The 17,692-nt window shown below is 41.7% G+C and overlaps 1 protein-coding gene across 13 annotated transcripts in view; it reads right to left on the minus strand.

Annotated features, from left to right (window-relative positions):
• Positions 1 to 17,692, minus strand: part of Nrg4 (neuregulin 4) — a 109,179-nt gene that overhangs the window by 50,282 nt on the left and 41,205 nt on the right. The window contains exon 3 of one of the 13 annotated variants that reach the window (XM_038321840.2): positions 231 to 349. The exons of 11 other annotated variants lie outside the window; for them this stretch is intronic. In XM_038321840.2, coding sequence (XP_038177768.1) covers positions 231 to 241 — 11 coding nt within the window. In that variant the 5' untranslated portion in view covers positions 242 to 349. Of the gene's footprint in view, positions 1 to 230; positions 350 to 14,926; positions 15,026 to 17,692 lie in introns of those variants that run through there. One more of the 13 variants, XM_038321837.2, reaches the window with a different exon arrangement.

Raw genomic sequence — 17,692 nt, forward strand, 5'->3', positions numbered from 1 at the left:
AATGAGTGTGCTTCCTGAAGGCAAACCAGTTCATTTTGATTTGCAGAACCAAGTGTCTTGTTTGCAGGGATGGAAGCGGGGGAGGGGGGAATGTGAGTATTAAATAACAGAATTTTGTGACTTTTTTGCTTACGTTCATTAACTCTTTGTGAGTTTTGTTTGTTTTTAAAGGGGGCATGGCTGTATTTTGTCCCCAGGGAGAGTCTGCTGTGTGAGGACCAATGATGTACCCAGTTGCCATCAGAGAAGCCTCTTCCACTGCAGTAGATGGTACAAAGCACAAAGTTCCAAGACTAAGTGACGGCGTAGTGGTCAGCCCTCTGTCGCCCCCTCCAAGGTTCAGGTAACACTGTGGAAGAAGGAGCGGAGAGAATGTTAAAGATGGAGGATGAGGCGGTGGGGCAGCGAAAGGGCTTCCTCCGAACACAACACAGCATCGCACTGGAGAACCCCCGGTGGCTGTGGCTGTCTGCAGAACACCTGCATGGCACACGATCGGGCCCTATCACTTCACCACAGATGAGGAGGGGTCCTGGCCCATGAGCCCCCCTCCCAAGGAAATATTGGCAGTTAATGATTGTTGTGGGGATGGTCATTTTCTTCAGTGGTATGGTCACCGGGAAGTTACTCTTGCTCCAGGTAATAACCTCTCATCCAGGCTCAGGCAAGAAACCACACACAAGAGGACATGGAAGTGGAGGGGACTTGCTGGGGAGAAAGGATCCGGGGGGGGAGGATTCATTATATAAATACATGAAACTTTCACACAAGAAAAAATTCAGAGGAAAAATGACATGGGGAAAAATACTATTCTCACGCAAGGCCTTGAGAAGAGACAGTGAAGCCAGGGCAAGGCGAAGAGGGATGAAGCCTCTGGTCTGGCTCTCTGTGAACATAAAAATACCTTGAAGAAAGAAAAACCCTTTTAAAAAATAAAGACTACTAAAAGGGAAATAAAGTAGAGGTAAGTTCCAATATAATTCCCAGGTCTGATGACTTCTTAAGAATGGATCAGCATAGAGTCATCCCCAAGGTAACATTTATTACAGCAAACGCACATAAAGTGAAGTTGCAAAGGAACTGGTCCAGAAGAGACCAGGTGCATGCTCACAGGTCCTTCCCCATGCAGGCTTGAGGAGATACCCAATTCCTGCAGGTGCATGCTCCCAGACCTTCCCCAGTGCAGGCATGAGGGAGACACCCAATTCCTCCAGTAAAGACCTATGGCAACATTTGTGAAGTTCTGTCTACCACAGAGGCTTCTCAGAGACTCAATGCCCAAGGATTTTCCTGGCAGCTGATCACGACCTCACCTCTGTCTGGCACACACCATCATGCCAGACTTGCAAAAGGGAAGCAGGTGTTCAGCACCAACCACACGGCTTGCATAGTGAGACATCCTCCCGTTTAGAGAAGTTTTACACAGAGAAAACTGGGTGCCAGCCAAGTAGTATACAAGCAGGCCTGTATCACCTTTAATCCCAGCACTTGGGAGGCAGAGGCAAGTGGATCTCTGTGAGTACAAGGCCAGCCTGGTCTACAAAGCAAGTTCCAGGATAGCTAGAGCTGTTACAGAGAAATTCTGTCTCAAAACAAAACACACAGACAAACAAAAACCAAGCCTGGATTTTTCGCTGCCTTCTTCATTGAGTGAGCTAGCCAGGGCAGTGCTGGGGAACTAGCCTGGTGGTTGTAATCAGGAAAAGCTGGTGGGCAAACCAACCTAGATACCACCCAGGCCCAGAACCAGGGTTATGAGTTAGCCCACCCCAACATGCACTTCATCTGTGAACTGTTGGAGCATGTGAAGAGACCAGTGGACCTGCAGATCTAAAGCTGCAGGATCTCCCTGACACAAGACAACAACAGGATATCCAAGAGGAGACCCAGGAAAGTCCTCGTATTGATAGTACAGCAGAAGCCAGAGGCCTTGGACAGACCAGTGACTTATTGCAATGAACACTTGCATGTCATGTACCAAAGGGTTAGAAAAACAAAAGGTTAAAAAAATTTCTGCTTGATAATGAGGTGCTTCCACATGTAGCTGGTAGGAACTGTGATGCCATATGGAGCATCTCAACAATGTCTATCAGAATTACAAATATCTATCTACCCTTCAGCCCAGGGAGATTCTTGAACTGTGCTTGCATCTGTAAAACAAAGGGTTATCCATTGTGGCACTGTTGTGCAAAGCAACCCGAACTAACATATTCACGTTCGTGTTGATGCTCATTTAAAGAAATGATTGGCTGGATGGTGGTGGCGCAGGCCTTTAATCCCAGCACTCAGGAGGCAGAGCAGGCGAATCCATTTGAGTTTGAGCCCAGCCTGGTCTACAAGAGCTAGTTCCAGGACAGCTAGGATTACACAGAGAAACCCTGTCTCAAAAAAACAAAACAAAACAAAACAAAACAACAAAAAGTGATTGCCCTGACAGTCCATTTATTACTACATCCACAGGGCCTACTAGACGGGTTCATGGGTAACAGAGCTTGCCACCAAGCCTGACGACCTGTGTTGGACCCCCAAAACCCACGGAATGGAAGAAGAGAACTGACTCCCCAAAGCTGTCCTCCGCAGGTGCACTGTGGTATGCGTGTCCCCACCTCCCATACACATACAAGACACAAATGTTAAAAACATCACGTATATAACCACATACAGTATATAACACTTGATGACACCAATAAACAAATATCAGCGCTGGTTTTAAGTATTTACTATAATACACGCTGCACCACTATAGACGGTGGGTGAGCTGTCTACTTGCGAAACTTTCTGTTAAGAACTGATCTGTGTCGCACCGGCAGTGAGATGACACTTGTGTTTGCCACATCACTTGACGGCATAAAGAGGCTGTGTCAGGCAACCCGTCTTGCACCACCTACGTTTGCACAAGCACGTTATCATGTTGGCACAATAACACAATCGTGTAACACACTTATCAGAGCACATCCCATCATTAAGCAATGCAGAGCAGTGATAGGCATCGATTTCTGCTAGAAGAGAAATAAGCTTTAAAACTGTTCACGTGGGAATGAAAAACAGGTACAAGGCAGGAAGAGGTGAAACTGTGCACGGTGTACCCGTCACTATGGCTTGAATTTGGTTTTGCCCTGTGAATTTGTCATCATTTTTAAAGAGTGTCAGCAGCTTCCAGAAGCCACACTAAAGCAATGGCAGGAGACGGCTGCTAAAGGAAAATCTTAAGAGAGAGCTGTGTCCTCGGCCCTCTGCTCATGTATCTGTCAGACACTGGTAGGTCTCTGGACAAACAAAACCGTTTGCGCTCCACGTTCTGTGTGTCACAGTGGACATTACCTCTGAGCACGGTGTACACTGAAAGATCCAAGGAACCAAGCAGCCATCCCACTTCTAATCTGAACATGCAAATCTGCGGGCTTCTATGTTAACCTCTGGGAAAGATTATTGGCTAGAGACAGTGGGATCTGTCTACAGATGTGAACCCACAGAGCCTGTGGGAGACTAGAAACACGGCTTTATTCCAGACAGTGCTGCAGAGAACCATAGAAAAACTTCTAATATTAGAAGAACACCGTCTCTGTTTTGCCTCAGATCAACACCAGGATGCTTGTCCCCCTCTGACCTCTGTTTACTGTTGCCAAGGAACTGCTTTTAACTGGGAGCATGACCATGACAATGATGATGCAGCATCTCAGAATACCAGCCAGTGAGTCAGGCAGTGGAGAAAAGTGCTTGCCACCAAGTCTGATGGCCTAGTTTGATCCCTGGAACCCACATGATGGGAGAGAACCGACTCCTGCAAACTATCCTCTGATCTCCATATGTGCCACAGCTCGTGTACAAGGACACACATGTATGCACACAAATTTAACTATAAGAAACGTCTTAGAATACAAAATACTCTAGTTCTCATTGTTTCTTCTTATATACATATATTTCTATAATATACGCTATATGTCATACGTATTATATATATATATATATATAAGAGATATATATGTCTGTGGGACATTTTATTGATTACTAACTGGAGTGGGAGGGGTCTGCCTGCTGTGGATGCTGCTGTCATTGGGCAGAAGGTCCTGGGATGTACAAAAAGCTGACTGAAAAAGCTATGTCAGTAATCAGTGTTCCTCCATGGCCTTTACTTCAGTTCCTGCCTCCGGGATCCTGACACGACTTCCCTTCAAAACTGTGACCTAGAAGTAATAAATCCTTTCTTCCCTAAGTTGCTTTTAGTCATGGTATTTATCACAGGAACAGAAATCTAACTAAGACAGAGAGCAAATCTAGTCCACCTATGCTATCAGGCAGAAGACACAGGCTCAGTGCCTACAGGACCTCTGCAGTAACATTTCTATGCTTTCATTGTTGATATCTGCAATTTTATCTATTCTTTCTTGAGTTCTGACACAGGAAGATTATCATGTTTGAGGCCAGCCTGGGCTACATAGTAAGTTCCAGGCCAACCTGGGATACTATATGTACTCTTGTCTCAAAAAATATTTTGTAATAAGAGAACATATTCTATGACAAGAAAACAAGAAAACATGTTTTCTGTAAAAATAAAGTGGATGTTTTAGGCATTGTGGTTCATAGTGTCTGTAGCAGTACTCAAGGTTATAGATTCTATATAAACGAGCATGGCTATTTATAAAAGTATTTGCAAACATTGAGGTTTGAATTTTATATAAATCACCTATGTCGGAAAATACTCTTTAAAGACGCTTTCAAATGTAAAAACCATTATTAACTGATGTTCTATAAAAAGTGGTGGAGGGAGAGATTTGGCCCATGGGCTTGCTGATCTTTGTTCTGTAAAAAATTCAATCACAAATTCACTAGGAGATTCCTTAGCTCAGCATAAGTTATATCTTGGCAACTGCATCATGAACATTTAATAGAATAAAAATGATAAGTTCCATCAGTAGCAATTCGGTCTACTGGGGGTTGGTAGCAGTTCTTAGGATACTCTGTCTACCAACAACTGAGAGAGGGGCATCGAAATCTCTAATTAGTGGATTTATCTATTTGCCTCACTGATTTTTCAAATATTTTATGCATTTTCAAATTCTGTTGCTACTTTCATACATATTTATGATTATTGCTCCTCCCTAATTAATTGTTCTTTCCATTATAAAATATTCATCTTTGCTAAAAAGGCTCTAAGAGCCGGATGATGTGGACATCTGCGGCAAACAGGTCCAGGAAGATGAGACACAATACCGCATACATGAACTCACGGCGCCTAGACTGCTGGCACCAGGCCTACATGAGGTTAGGCAAAATCCCAGCACAAAATCCCAGGAGCTTGTGTGGCTCCACCCTAGCTGACCAGCGATCTTCTGTTGGTGTTTATTTGGGGGAGGGTCCATTTCCTTCCAAGGTATGATCCCTGAGAGGCTACCCAAGCTCCAGAAGGCCCCACCCTCATACACATTCAGGTATCACTAAGAGGACTCAGTGGGTTTTAAATAAGGAACAGGGTAATATGAAATTTGGAGGGCAAACTGGTGGAGGGGAAGCAAGAGACCTTAAGGGGAGGAAAAGGGGGTTGGAATAGCTCAAAACATTATATGTGTATATAAAACCTCAAACAATAAATAAATAAAATGACGTTTTCTACTTCAAAAAAGTAAGATATTCCTCTCACCTCAGGTGATCCCTGCTTTGAGGCTTACATCATCTGATGCCACTATTATTACCCCAGCCACGGCTTACTGTTTCCATGCTGTAAGTGGTTTTGTTCCTTCATCCATTACTGTGTCTTGTTAAAGTTTCTATTCTCTCCTCCCTCCCCTGCCTGCATGCATGTGTGCCACTGTCAATATATCCTTTAGCAGGCATGTTTGGTCCACCTACAGTTAGAGTTGACAGGTTGATCTGGACCATCACCCTTTGCACCTTCAGCTGCTCTATGAAGTTTTCATTTCCTCTTCTTGGACTAAATTGTTTTTAGAATTTCATTCTAATGTGTCTGTGACCTTTCAGTTAACTCTGTATTATGCCCCTGAGGTTACAATATTCATTATTTTTAAATCTTTATTATTATTTATTTCTATTAATTTATGTGCATTGATACTTTGCCTGCATTTACCTCTGTGGGAGTATGTTGGATCCTGGAGTTACAGACAGGTGTGAGCTGCCATGTGGTGCTGGGAATGGAACCAGGGTCCTCTGGAAGAACAGTCAGTGCTCTTAACCACTGAGCCATCTCTCCAGCCCCTGCGATATGCGTTCTTAATTTGTCATAACATCTTCCCACCCTACTATGTCATCAACACCTGCTCCTCTGTGCTCGGTGGTCACAGGTCATGCCTCTGCATGTATGCTCCACAATACATTTTTGGTTTAAATAATCATATGTATCTTACCTATGCTGAAGCACAAGAGATAGTCTGATATGCATTGTGTTAGTCAGGGTTCTCTAGAGTCATAGAATTTGTGGAATGAATAAATTCCATAAGCTAATTTCTCTATACATATATATGTTCATATATATTCACATATATATGAATTTATTGGAGTGACTTACAGGTTGTAGTCCAACAATGGCTAGTTATAAGTGGAAAGTCTAAGAATCTAATAACTGCTCAGTCCCACGAGGCTCGGTATCTCAGCTGGTCTGCTGGGATTCCCGAAGGATTGGAAGTGCTGACGAGGCAAGGCCCAGCAGGCAAAGAATGAACCCTTTCTTCTTACATTGTCCTTACATAGGCTTCCAGCAGAAGGTGTCACCCTGATTAGAGGTGTAGCCCAAGGTCTGGACTAAAGGCCTGTATCTTCCAGCCTCATCAAAGGTGCGTTGTCACCTTGCCTCAAGATCTGGATCTCAAGTGTGCCCTTTGTTTCTGGATTATAGTGCATTCCAGTTATTGTCAAGTTGGCAACCGAGAATAACAATTGTGTGCATGTACATTTCCATTCATCTTAAGTGTCCTTCATGCCCTTCCGTAGACTCAGGCATCACTCTCCCTCCATCTGGAGAGTTGTACATCTCCTCTAACGTGGTCTTCGGTTTCACATATCTGAAAGTAGCTTTATGTTGCCTCCATTTTCACAGCTTTATCGAGACATATAATTCCTATATAATTCACCCATGCAACATACATGGTTCAGTGATTTTAGTATATTCACAGGGTTATTATCCCACAGTCTAATTTTGTGATGTTTTAATCCTGTCTAAAGTAACACCAACCCATGAGCAATTAACCCTACTTCCTACCTCACTGCTAATCTAATTTCTTTGCTACAGAACTCCCTGCAAGATGTCTGCCATATGTTGCAGATGTGGTAACTGCCCAGATGTGTTAACTGCCCGCAGGGTTTCACCCAGTGTTACCAGGGACTTAATAGAGTCTACCAGGGCACAAGGCCACTCACATGGCAGCGGCCCCCGTTCCCATGCCTCTTCTTTTCCTGATCCCCCTACTCCTCGTCACTTTCTATGCCTTTCTCACAGCTCTGTCAGGTTTGCAGAGTCCGCCATTTTTATCTGAAGGTGGGAAAGACGCCAGCCTTTTCTACAGAACAGGTTTAAACCAGAACTTGTTCTGAAAATGCACAAGCATGAAAGACCCCATGGGATTTAAAATTGAGGAACTTCTCTAAGGATGAAGTAGAGGGGCTTGTTAGCTGCACAAATAGTATTCCCAAAAAGCAAGAGACTTAGAAGAAAAACGTATAAAGAAAAATGAGTCGGGCAATAATAAGTATTTCTTATACTTTGACCATTTTCAGGTTGCCTGCTAAGTATAAACAGGAAACTGATATGGTATACAATACTCAGAACTGGAGGAAACAAGATCATTTCATTCAAAATCAGTTGCAAAGTTAATGAACCAGAGCTAACGAAGCAAAGTTCCCTTAAGTAATGGAGACTGGCCTAATACACAGTAGCATATAAAGAGTTGTCTGCCTAGAGAAAGTGCTGATTGGCAAAGAAACCCAGGTACCAGAAGGACACAGAGATAAATACCAGTGATGTGTATTTAAGTTCTGGCCAGAAGACACGATGCAATTACAATCCAAAGTGAGATTTTTTTTTTCCTCTCATAGAAGCAAACGCAACAGGGAATTATACAGTCAAATTAGATCACTTTCTTGGTTTTATTTTTTAAATCAATAATGTTCTAAACTAAATAACATTCTGATTACAAATATGGCTTCTTACCTGTGTCAGTCCTTAGGGAGAGAACGCCAGGCTCTCATTAACTCAAGTCTATGTTAGTTATATTCATTATAAACCAATAAGTCAGCATGCTCAGTTTCAACACGAATTTCTGTAAAGCCTATTCAGTGTGTGTCTCATGACAATGAGATCCACTACAGTGCAGAAATGTCAGCTGTCCCGCACAGTATTCTACAACACCATTAGGTCCCTAGACACCCAAATATTAACTGCATTGAGTAGTGAAAATTTTGTTTTAACTATAAGAACTTGAGGCTTTTTTTGTATTGTTAAACAAATAAGGTTTGGGTTTTTTGTTTGTTTGGTTGTTTTTGAGACAGACTCTCACTAATTAGCACTGGCTGTCCTGGAACTTGCTCTGTAGACCAGGCTGGCCTCGAACACAGAGATCCATCTGCCTCTGCCTCCCAAGTTCTGGGATTAAAGGTGTGTACCACTATGTACAGCTAAACTTTGTTTTTTAATGTACCATGTATGCTTGACTACATCAGACAAAGAATAAAGATACCACGCTGGGGAAAGAGTCCACTGAGAAGTTGGGGAGATTAAGTTAATTAGTTCATTTAGAGAACTAGTTGATAGTCCTACAAATTTCCCTAGATGCAGCAAAAAAAAGAAATTAATTCACGAAATTGGAAAATGTGCCAAATTACTTCCCAGAAAATTATTGCTAAAGTGGCTAATTATTTATTTACATCATTTATCTACATAATCAGCATGTTTATTATTATTTTATCTGCTTGTAGTCTTGTGGGAATCAAATGAAATGGTTATATCAGAATATGAAAGTAAACAGGGTCTAATTCAAAACTCAAAAAATTTCCAATGAAATGCATTATGGGAACTGCATAACGAGGACCCATAAATAACAGCATTGCACACTTCCATATGATCACCAGGATCACTGCTATATTTGGAGTTTCACTTCACACATATTGGGTGAGATGGTCTGTAGAAAGGATGAGGCGGGTGTAAACAGAGGACACTCTCTGTCAGTAGTCCTAAGGCTCCCTCCTCCCCCGCCACTAACGCACTTTCTCAATTTCATACTCTATTAGACTAAAAAAAGTCTGAGAAGTTCTGAGGAGCTGATTTGTTAAAGGGAGAAGGAAACTGAGCTAAATAAGACTGAACACATTCAGTAACATTCTTGTACAAAATCTCAAATAAACGTTATGAGGCAAGTTTATCCACTAGTTTCCCTAGTAGAAAGCAAGACGATTTAAAATTTTTGGTACCAATTCAACTTCATGGAAAATTTAAAACCATACTACATCACATGGTATTTGTGATAGTTATTCTTTTTTTTTTTTTTTTTGGTTTTTTTGAGACAGGGTTTCTCTGTAGCTTTGGAGCCTGTCCTGGAACTAGCTCTTGTAGACCAGGCTGGTCTCGAACTCACAGAGATCCGCCTGCCTCTGCCTCCCGAGTGCTGGGATTAAAGGCGTGCGCCACCACCGCCCGGCTGTGATAGTTATTCTTATTGTCAACTTGAATAGATCTATAGTCACCATGGAAACATGCCCCCATGTATATCTATGATATACATGTGTGTGTGTATACATGTATATGTATATGTATGTATATGTATATGTATATGTATATGTTTCCAGAAAGGTTTGACTAAAGAGAAAAGCCCTACCTTGAATGTGGGCTGTGGTCACAGACTGAATAAAAAGAATAAATTGAACATCAACATTAATTGCTGTTTCCCAATGGAGCATGCAATGTGGTCAGCTGTGTCAAGATCCTACAAACGAGAAGCCAAGATGAACCCTCCCTCCCATCACAGTTCCCAGGATCACTTGGGAAGAGGGATGCTCATCTGAGGAAATGCCTCCATCAAGTTAAGTTTGTGCAGATGCCATGGGAGGTGCCTTCTCAACTGCTAACTGATGTAGGATGGCCCAGCCCACTGTGAGCAGTACTGTCTTAGTAGGGAGGCCTGGATTACACAAGAAAGGTAGCTGAGCAGGCCAGAGGAAGTGAATCACTTTGTTCCCCCAGGGTCTCTGTTTCAGCTCCTGCCTTGAGCTCCTGCCCCGGCCCCTGTTTGATGGACTATGATGGACCAGTGTGAGTCAAATAAACCCTTTCCTCTTCAAGTTGCTCTAGGTAACAGTCTCCAGTGCTCTCCCTCAAGTTGCTTCTTGTTGCCTTGAAAGCAAACTCAAATGCTAGTAGGTCAATGCAGCAAGTTTTTCCTCCATTCACCGTACAGTCTAATGCCCAGTGCCAGCCCAATGATCTTCTCAGCCTCCTAGTTCTGCTTCCTGGAAAATAAGGCTCTCAGGTCACTGGGAAGGACTAGCAAGGGTTGCAATGTTCCAGGAGATGGCTTTAAAAGCTAAAATTGCCAGTGGCTGGGATCTCTTTTGTTGATATCCATGGTGAGGATCTGTCACATGGGCCCAATTGAATTGCAAGCAAGACTAAGAAATGGAGAGGAGCAGACAAGTCTATACCGGACACTAAGAGCCTCTGTTACAATGCACAGAACAGAAAATGGCAAACTCTACCTTAAGAGAATCTTACATGTACATATCCCATATATCCTTCATAAAAGGTAGAAATCTTGGGTGAGTTTCAGAGCACACTATTAATTTCGACCCCATATGATGAGAACTCAACAACTATCAGAAATTTTACAAACAATAAAAGACTTCAACAAAGCAGGAGGGTGTTCATTCCAAAGGCAATCTTACTCAGTAACTGTTCTACACCTATTCTATGTGGAATGAAAAAATAGAACATATAAAAACATATTCACCTTATGTCCTACCTGAGGGAGCTAGAACGTAAAGAACGAATCAACATTATGTAGTAAATCAGTAGATGGTGAGGGTGTGGGGAAACAGAGTGGGAGTGTGAAAGTGGGTATCAGCTTCCACGGAGAGGGTGATAAGAAACATGAAGGAAGTAAGGGGTTGTCCTTGAAGAAATCATAGAGAAAACACTCTATGAAGAAATCAAGAGAAAGCACAGAAGGAAGTGATAGAGAGCACCTGAACTCAGAACCTCCCAGTGCAGGGAACAGCAGGGAGGCTACTGTGGCTCAAGAGATGGATAAGGATTCAGAGGTCAGAACAGAGCAGGAGGCTGAGTCCTTAGGGTTTTAGAGGCCACTGGCTTTTATCAGCATGAGAAGGATCCAGGAGGTCCTAAGCATAGAAATAACTTACTTTTTAAATTCATAGGGAAAAATGATTTTAATAATAAAACATGAAATGTATGGAATAAACTCCCTTCAGGAATGTTCAAAACATTTATATCATGCTGAGGACATTCCTGAAGTACATGAGAGTCTTTGAACAAATGGAAATACATTTCTCAATCTTGGATAAGAAGTTCCAGCATTATAAACAAATAAATGTTCCTTAAGTAAACTTAATGCAATTAAAATGAAACCCAAGAAACATGTTCTTTTCCTTCTGAACAGATAAATGGATTCTAAAGTTCATATGAAAAAATAAAAAAGCAAGGATATCTATGGGCATGGGACAAAGACTAGACTAATTGTATGTTAAACTCACTAGAAACCTTCAGCAGCTAAGGGAGGTCATTACTGGCACAGCAATAGGGAGTAGATGCAGGCCCCTGTGCTCGTGGGGCTGGTGGAACTGGGACGGCCAGAGCCACGATGCTGGGAGAACAGAGTGTGTTTTCAATGTCTCCTCCGAAATGCATGTTCAGACTTACTCCTCACTGTGTGCTATTGAAGATGCACCCGTGCTTTATACCCGGGAGCAAGCTAGCACAGGCCCAGTGAGGGCTCCAAAAGCCAGTTCTTTGCTCTTGGATCTAGTAACCTCTAGAACTGGGAGGAATACATTTCTATTGTTTATCCAGTCTCACATATCTTGTGAGCAGCACAAACATACTAAGCAAATATTTTAAAATGTTAGTTTAGATCCGTATCCACATAATATACAAAGCCCAAATATTTAAAGAGAAGAAAATTGTCTAAAGCAAACGTGGACAAATTCCTTATAACTGTAGGCCAGGAAGGACGCTCCTTACTATGACTGAAAGGCTAAGGGCTTTGAAGAAGTAACAGAATTTGACTTCAAGAAAACAAAACCACCACATGGAAAAATATATAGGTTAGGTTAAAAAGAATTAACTATGATTTTCTACAACTAATATAATATTTAAAAAAATCCAAACTTATAATGGAAGTTCTAAGAGGAATTGAATAAAAACCCTAATTATTAAAAAAACAAATGCAGTATAAAATATTTTAATTATATTTAAACAGTGATATAGTCAACTCAGCGAAGGATTAGGAGAATATGATTTAAAGGATTCTGAGATGCTATGTTTTATTTATCAGTCTGGCAAAACTCCAGAAGTTTGTGCTCTCCTTTTCAAGGGTATACCTGGAGAAATGCACACCCAAAGACCTTATTAGTGGGGGTTCAACTGGCTATCATAGCCAAAGTCCTCTGGAGAGCAAGGTGGGTTTTATCTCCAGCTTCCTCACTCACAGAAATGTGTTTGACACAATGGGTGGATATAAGCTCTGCTTTAATAGGTACCCAGTGAGTTCCACTAGGTAAGCATAGAGATGGGTAGTGGTGGAGATTGCACAGTGTTGGGTATATTTAATATGCTGATGTGTTCATTTGAAAGTGGTTAAGATAATACATTTTATGTTATGCATATTTTGGTACAATAAAAGCTTGACAAATCATTAACATAATCCCAGCACTCGGAGGCAGAGGAAGGCAGATCTGAGTCTGAGGCCAACCTGTTCTACAGAGTGAGTTCCAGGAGAGCCAAGGCTATACATTAAAAACCCTGTCATTTATACATGAATCTAATTTACATGGGAAGTAGAAAAAGACAAGATCTCCTGAGTAAATTGGGAGCATGGGCACCATGGGAGAGGGTAGAAGCTGAGGGAAGAGAAAAGGAGGGGAGCAGAGAAAAATGTATAGCTCAATAAAATCAATAAGATTATTTTAAAAGTCAAAAAAACCCGTCTTGAAAAACAAAATAAGTAAATACTTAAAAATAAAAGTTTTAAATGCCATTTAAAATACCAACCAAAAACTATTAAAATGCCCATTTTAAAAACAGAAGTCTTCAATTTTAAGATGCCAATTTTCCTCATATGATCTAAAGAATTCAATCTCAGTTAAAGTCTTATGGGTTTTTGTTCTTATTTTGCAAGTTGGAAAGATGATTCTAGTGTTTATCTCTGACACAGTGGTAAACCAGATGAGGTAGTCCACACTGAGCTGAGACCTAGCTGCAAAGAATCACTATCACCAAGTAGTCAACCTAGTATCATGATGGAGGTGGGTCTTCTATCAATCTGTTGATTTCATTGGTTAATTAATAAAGAAAACTGCTTGGCCTAATAGGTTAGAAAATAGGTGGGTGGAGTAGACAGAACAGGAAGAAGGAAGTGAGGTAGATGGCTCAGACAACTGCCCTGCCTCTACAACCAGATGCGATGAAGCCAGCAGCCAAGTCAGACATGCTGAATCTTTCCCGGTAAGACACCGCTCATGGTGTTACACAGATAATTAGATATGGGTTAGTCAAGATGTGAGTAAGAGGCTGAAAATAATGGGCCAGGCAGTGTTTAAAAGAATACAATTTGTGTGTTGTTATTTCGGGGCATAAGCTAACCATGTGGGATCCGGGCAGGACATCACTACAGTATCACTGTTGCCTCTAACCCCCTGACCGAAGCATGTGTAGATCCTCTCTGAAGACCTGCAACACCAAAGGCCTTGGATGACCTCTATAGTTTCCACATATAATGTCTGACACAGAATAAAGAAGTGACCAGGCAGAGTGGTGCAGGCCTTTAATCCCAGCACTTGGGAGGCAGAAGCTGGTGGATCTCTGTGAGTTCAAGGCCAGCCTGGTTTACATAGTGAACCCCTGTCCAAAACAAATACATAAATAAAATGGCTGTACAAGTACTCAAGGTGACCTCATCAAAACTGAGCGCCTCTATACACAACAACAACAGGCTCATCTTAAGACCCTTAGGGACCTTTAAGATATGTTGATCAGCCAAAACGTTCTTGAGAAAGAAAACTGGAGAATTCTAAGTACAATATTAAAATATTGTGGCAGGGGCTGGCAGGACTGTTCAGTGGGCAAGGGTGGCTTTCATCAAGCAAAGTAGCCTAAGTTTGATTCCTGGATCTTACAGGGTGGAGAGAGCCAAGTCCTGCCAAGCTGTCCTCTCACCTCCATACAGGTCATAGCATGCACACCTCCCCCCATATAAATAAATGCTAAAAATTAAATTGTGATAAAAATGTAAATGCAGACTATGGACCAAATGGACCAGAAATACAGAGCCCAAAAATAAGCCCTCACACACATGGGCAAGTCACCAAGCTCATGCCATGAGGAAAAGAGAGCTTTTTACCATGTGAGGTTAGAAAAACTGCACGGGCACATAAAAACAACAAAACAGCAAAAACAAAAAACAACAAACTCATACCAAACACAACATTAATGTAAAATAGATCAAAGACCTAAACAAAAGGTAGAAACAATTCAGAAGAAAGCATGGGAAAGCTTCAGGTATCTGGCAATGAATCCTTAGATATGACAACCAGAGAAAAATTACTCGTGACTTAATAAAAAAAAATTAAGACATTTCACATGTCAGCCGTCATGCTAGTGTGACACTGGGGTGGCAGGAGCAAGGGAAGGAGACCCCCACACCTGCTTAGACAGGATGCAGGAGGCTTCACAGAGAGTAGGCAAGTCATGTACCTCATGGACGGAGGACAGCATCTCTGGCGAGGAAGCAGCATGGCTCAGTGCACGATATATCCTTATTTAATACACATAACTCAAGGTCCTAGAGCTAAAGGCAAGTAGGGAGCTGGCCGTGGCAGCAGCACATGCCTGGAATCCCCGCCAGCATGGCTTACGTAAGAGTTCCAGGCCAGCCTGGGTTAGTTACATAAGAGTTCCAGGCCAGCCTGGGCCAGTGTGAGATCTTGCCACAATACAAAATGAACCAAAACACACTGAAAAGGTCAGAAGGAATCTTGAAAGTACAGTAGAAATCATAAGGGAAGATGGTTAAGAACAGATTTAAAAATTCAATAATATAATCAGAGAAACAAAATCTGATTAACCCTCATTAAAAGAAAAACATTTTAGACATAAAAAACATTTGGATATTTTTCAAGCTCATTTTGCATATTTACAGACACACCTAATAAAAAGTTGAAGGGAAACTTCTACTAGTCAAATACTCTACAAGGGACAACGGGCTTAACCACCCTAATGTCAATGAAATAGATGTGGGGCGGTAGAGAGCATTATTGGGCTATTGGGGACAAAGAAGACCACTATCCATCATATATTTACATGGACTTAATAATATTACTTCAAAATATTTTAAGCAAAAATTAGCAGAAAACCCCCCTGAAAATTTAAAATCACAGAAGGAACTTTTGGCGTAGCTCTTTAGCTATTGACAAACCACACCGATAAGAAAGGCAGACAGAAGAATGGGGAAGAAAGAAGCTTGGACTGATGGACACGTACAACCTGCACCCGTCATTCAGAACCCACATCCCCCTCTAGCACAGGTTGACCACTTCAAATTCTGTCCATGAACCAGAATTCAATCTAATTTTAATACACACTAAAGATATTTTTTTCTTTTTTTTAAGACAGAGTCTCACATTGTCTCCCAGGCTGGCCATGAAGCCACAACACTTCTGTCTCAGCCCCTGAGTACAGAGAATGTGTGAGCACCACACCCAAGGAAACATGGAGGAATTAATATCAGTCACTCAATTAAAATGCTAGCTTAAAATCATTTACTTAAAGATTAACTAGATAAATTATATAAAGAAAACTAGAGTATGTTCTGAGAAACTTCAGTGAGAAGGATAGGCAAGAGGGAAATGCCACTCACTGTTTGCAGGGAGAGGTTGTATCAGATGGATAAAGAATATTCAAACATTGCCACTGTGGTGCTTTCTTTCCTTCTTCCTTTTTTTCTAATTCACTTACCTATTTCACTAAGAATACTGATCACTGAGTCAGACATAAAATTATTTCTAAGACTTTTGCATGGATAATGGATCATTCAGTCAACACAAGACACAAGACATGCCTACAGGCGGTGGGATAGAATGGGGCTATTTATATTCCAACAAGAGTGATGAGTATATAAATGACCCAAATATAAAGTAATAACTTCCCCACGTTTCTGTAGAAGTCCACAGGGAGAAGAAGTTAGTGTGGATTTGTGATGGGCTGAAAGGTTAGGGAGAAAGTAGCTTTGAAATATGAGTAGGTTTTGAATGTGGCTAAGTAACAAGAGGCAGAACAGTTGGAAATTCAGGGTAAGCAACATAATCAAAGTGTATTTAGCACAAACAGTGTTTCTAGACCAAGCACTGACCAAGCATGAAGCGAAGGCTGCAAAGGTAGGTTTGGTATTAGATTATAAAAGGCTCTAAAAGCTCGGCAAAACAGTGAAGCTTTGGTCCATAGGTAGTAGACGTGCAGGCACAGGGTTTGTTGTTCAAGTTTCTTGATGTATCGGGTGCAGTGATGTGGATCCGGCTCCAGGAGTTAAGTCTGCAGACTGTGTCTGTTGGACAAGCCTGGGGTATTGGAGGTCTGAGCTAGGAGATCAATAGTGAAAACAGAAAGGAGTGGAGAGATTAAGGACATAGGGCAAAGAAGAAATCCTGCCGACAACTGGCTGAACCAGCAATACCAGTCAGAAGTGAGTCTGTGTTTCTTGATGGCAAGATGACTGGGAATACAGGAAATATATGAAAGGGGTGGAAAATGAATTTACCATCCTCAGATGTTGCTATTGCAGTCTGTTAGTGAGAACAATATTAGAAATGTAGTCCTAAGGTCCTTGGAAAGCAATTATTTTATTATAAAATAATACATGATTTAAAATATAATGCCATTCAACTCCCCTAAACCTTCAGATGCCCTGTTTCTTGACTCTCAGCCTTCCGTGTCCTCCCATCTCCTGCAGCTTCATCCCCTTTCCTCCAGGGTGTTGAACAACTTTTGGTCACATGGTTCATCCCCTGCCTGACGGGACCAGCCCTGTTAACCTCTTACAGAGACACAATGTGCTGGACAATCTCCAGAGCCTTCATTCTCCACCCACCACGGACTCAGAGCATGGTGTCAGCTACTTAGGAATCGCTGTTCAAAAGTGGAAATCAAGAAGAAACTCAAAAGATTCTTAAATTTAGTATTTTACCAGGAAAACTGCCTGCTCTCGTTCATTGAGGATAACTTTTTGGAAATGTACTAAAAAACACATTTATTGATGTAAAAAAGCTGCAGGCAACCAAGCTTCCCTCCCATTTTAATGAATCTCTGAGTCCGGGTATTCTTAATACTGTCTTCTTGTTTTGAGAAAGGGTCTCACTATGGTAGCCCAGGCTGGCCTGGAACTCATAGAGATCTGCCTGCCTCAGCCTCCCTAGTTCTGCTATTAAAGGAATGCTCCACCATGTCTGGCTTTAGTGCTGTCTTTTA

This window comes from Arvicola amphibius, chromosome 3 (assembly GCF_903992535.2).
Source record: "Arvicola amphibius chromosome 3, mArvAmp1.2, whole genome shotgun sequence".
Classification (NCBI taxonomy): Eukaryota; Metazoa; Chordata; class Mammalia; order Rodentia; family Cricetidae; genus Arvicola; species Arvicola amphibius.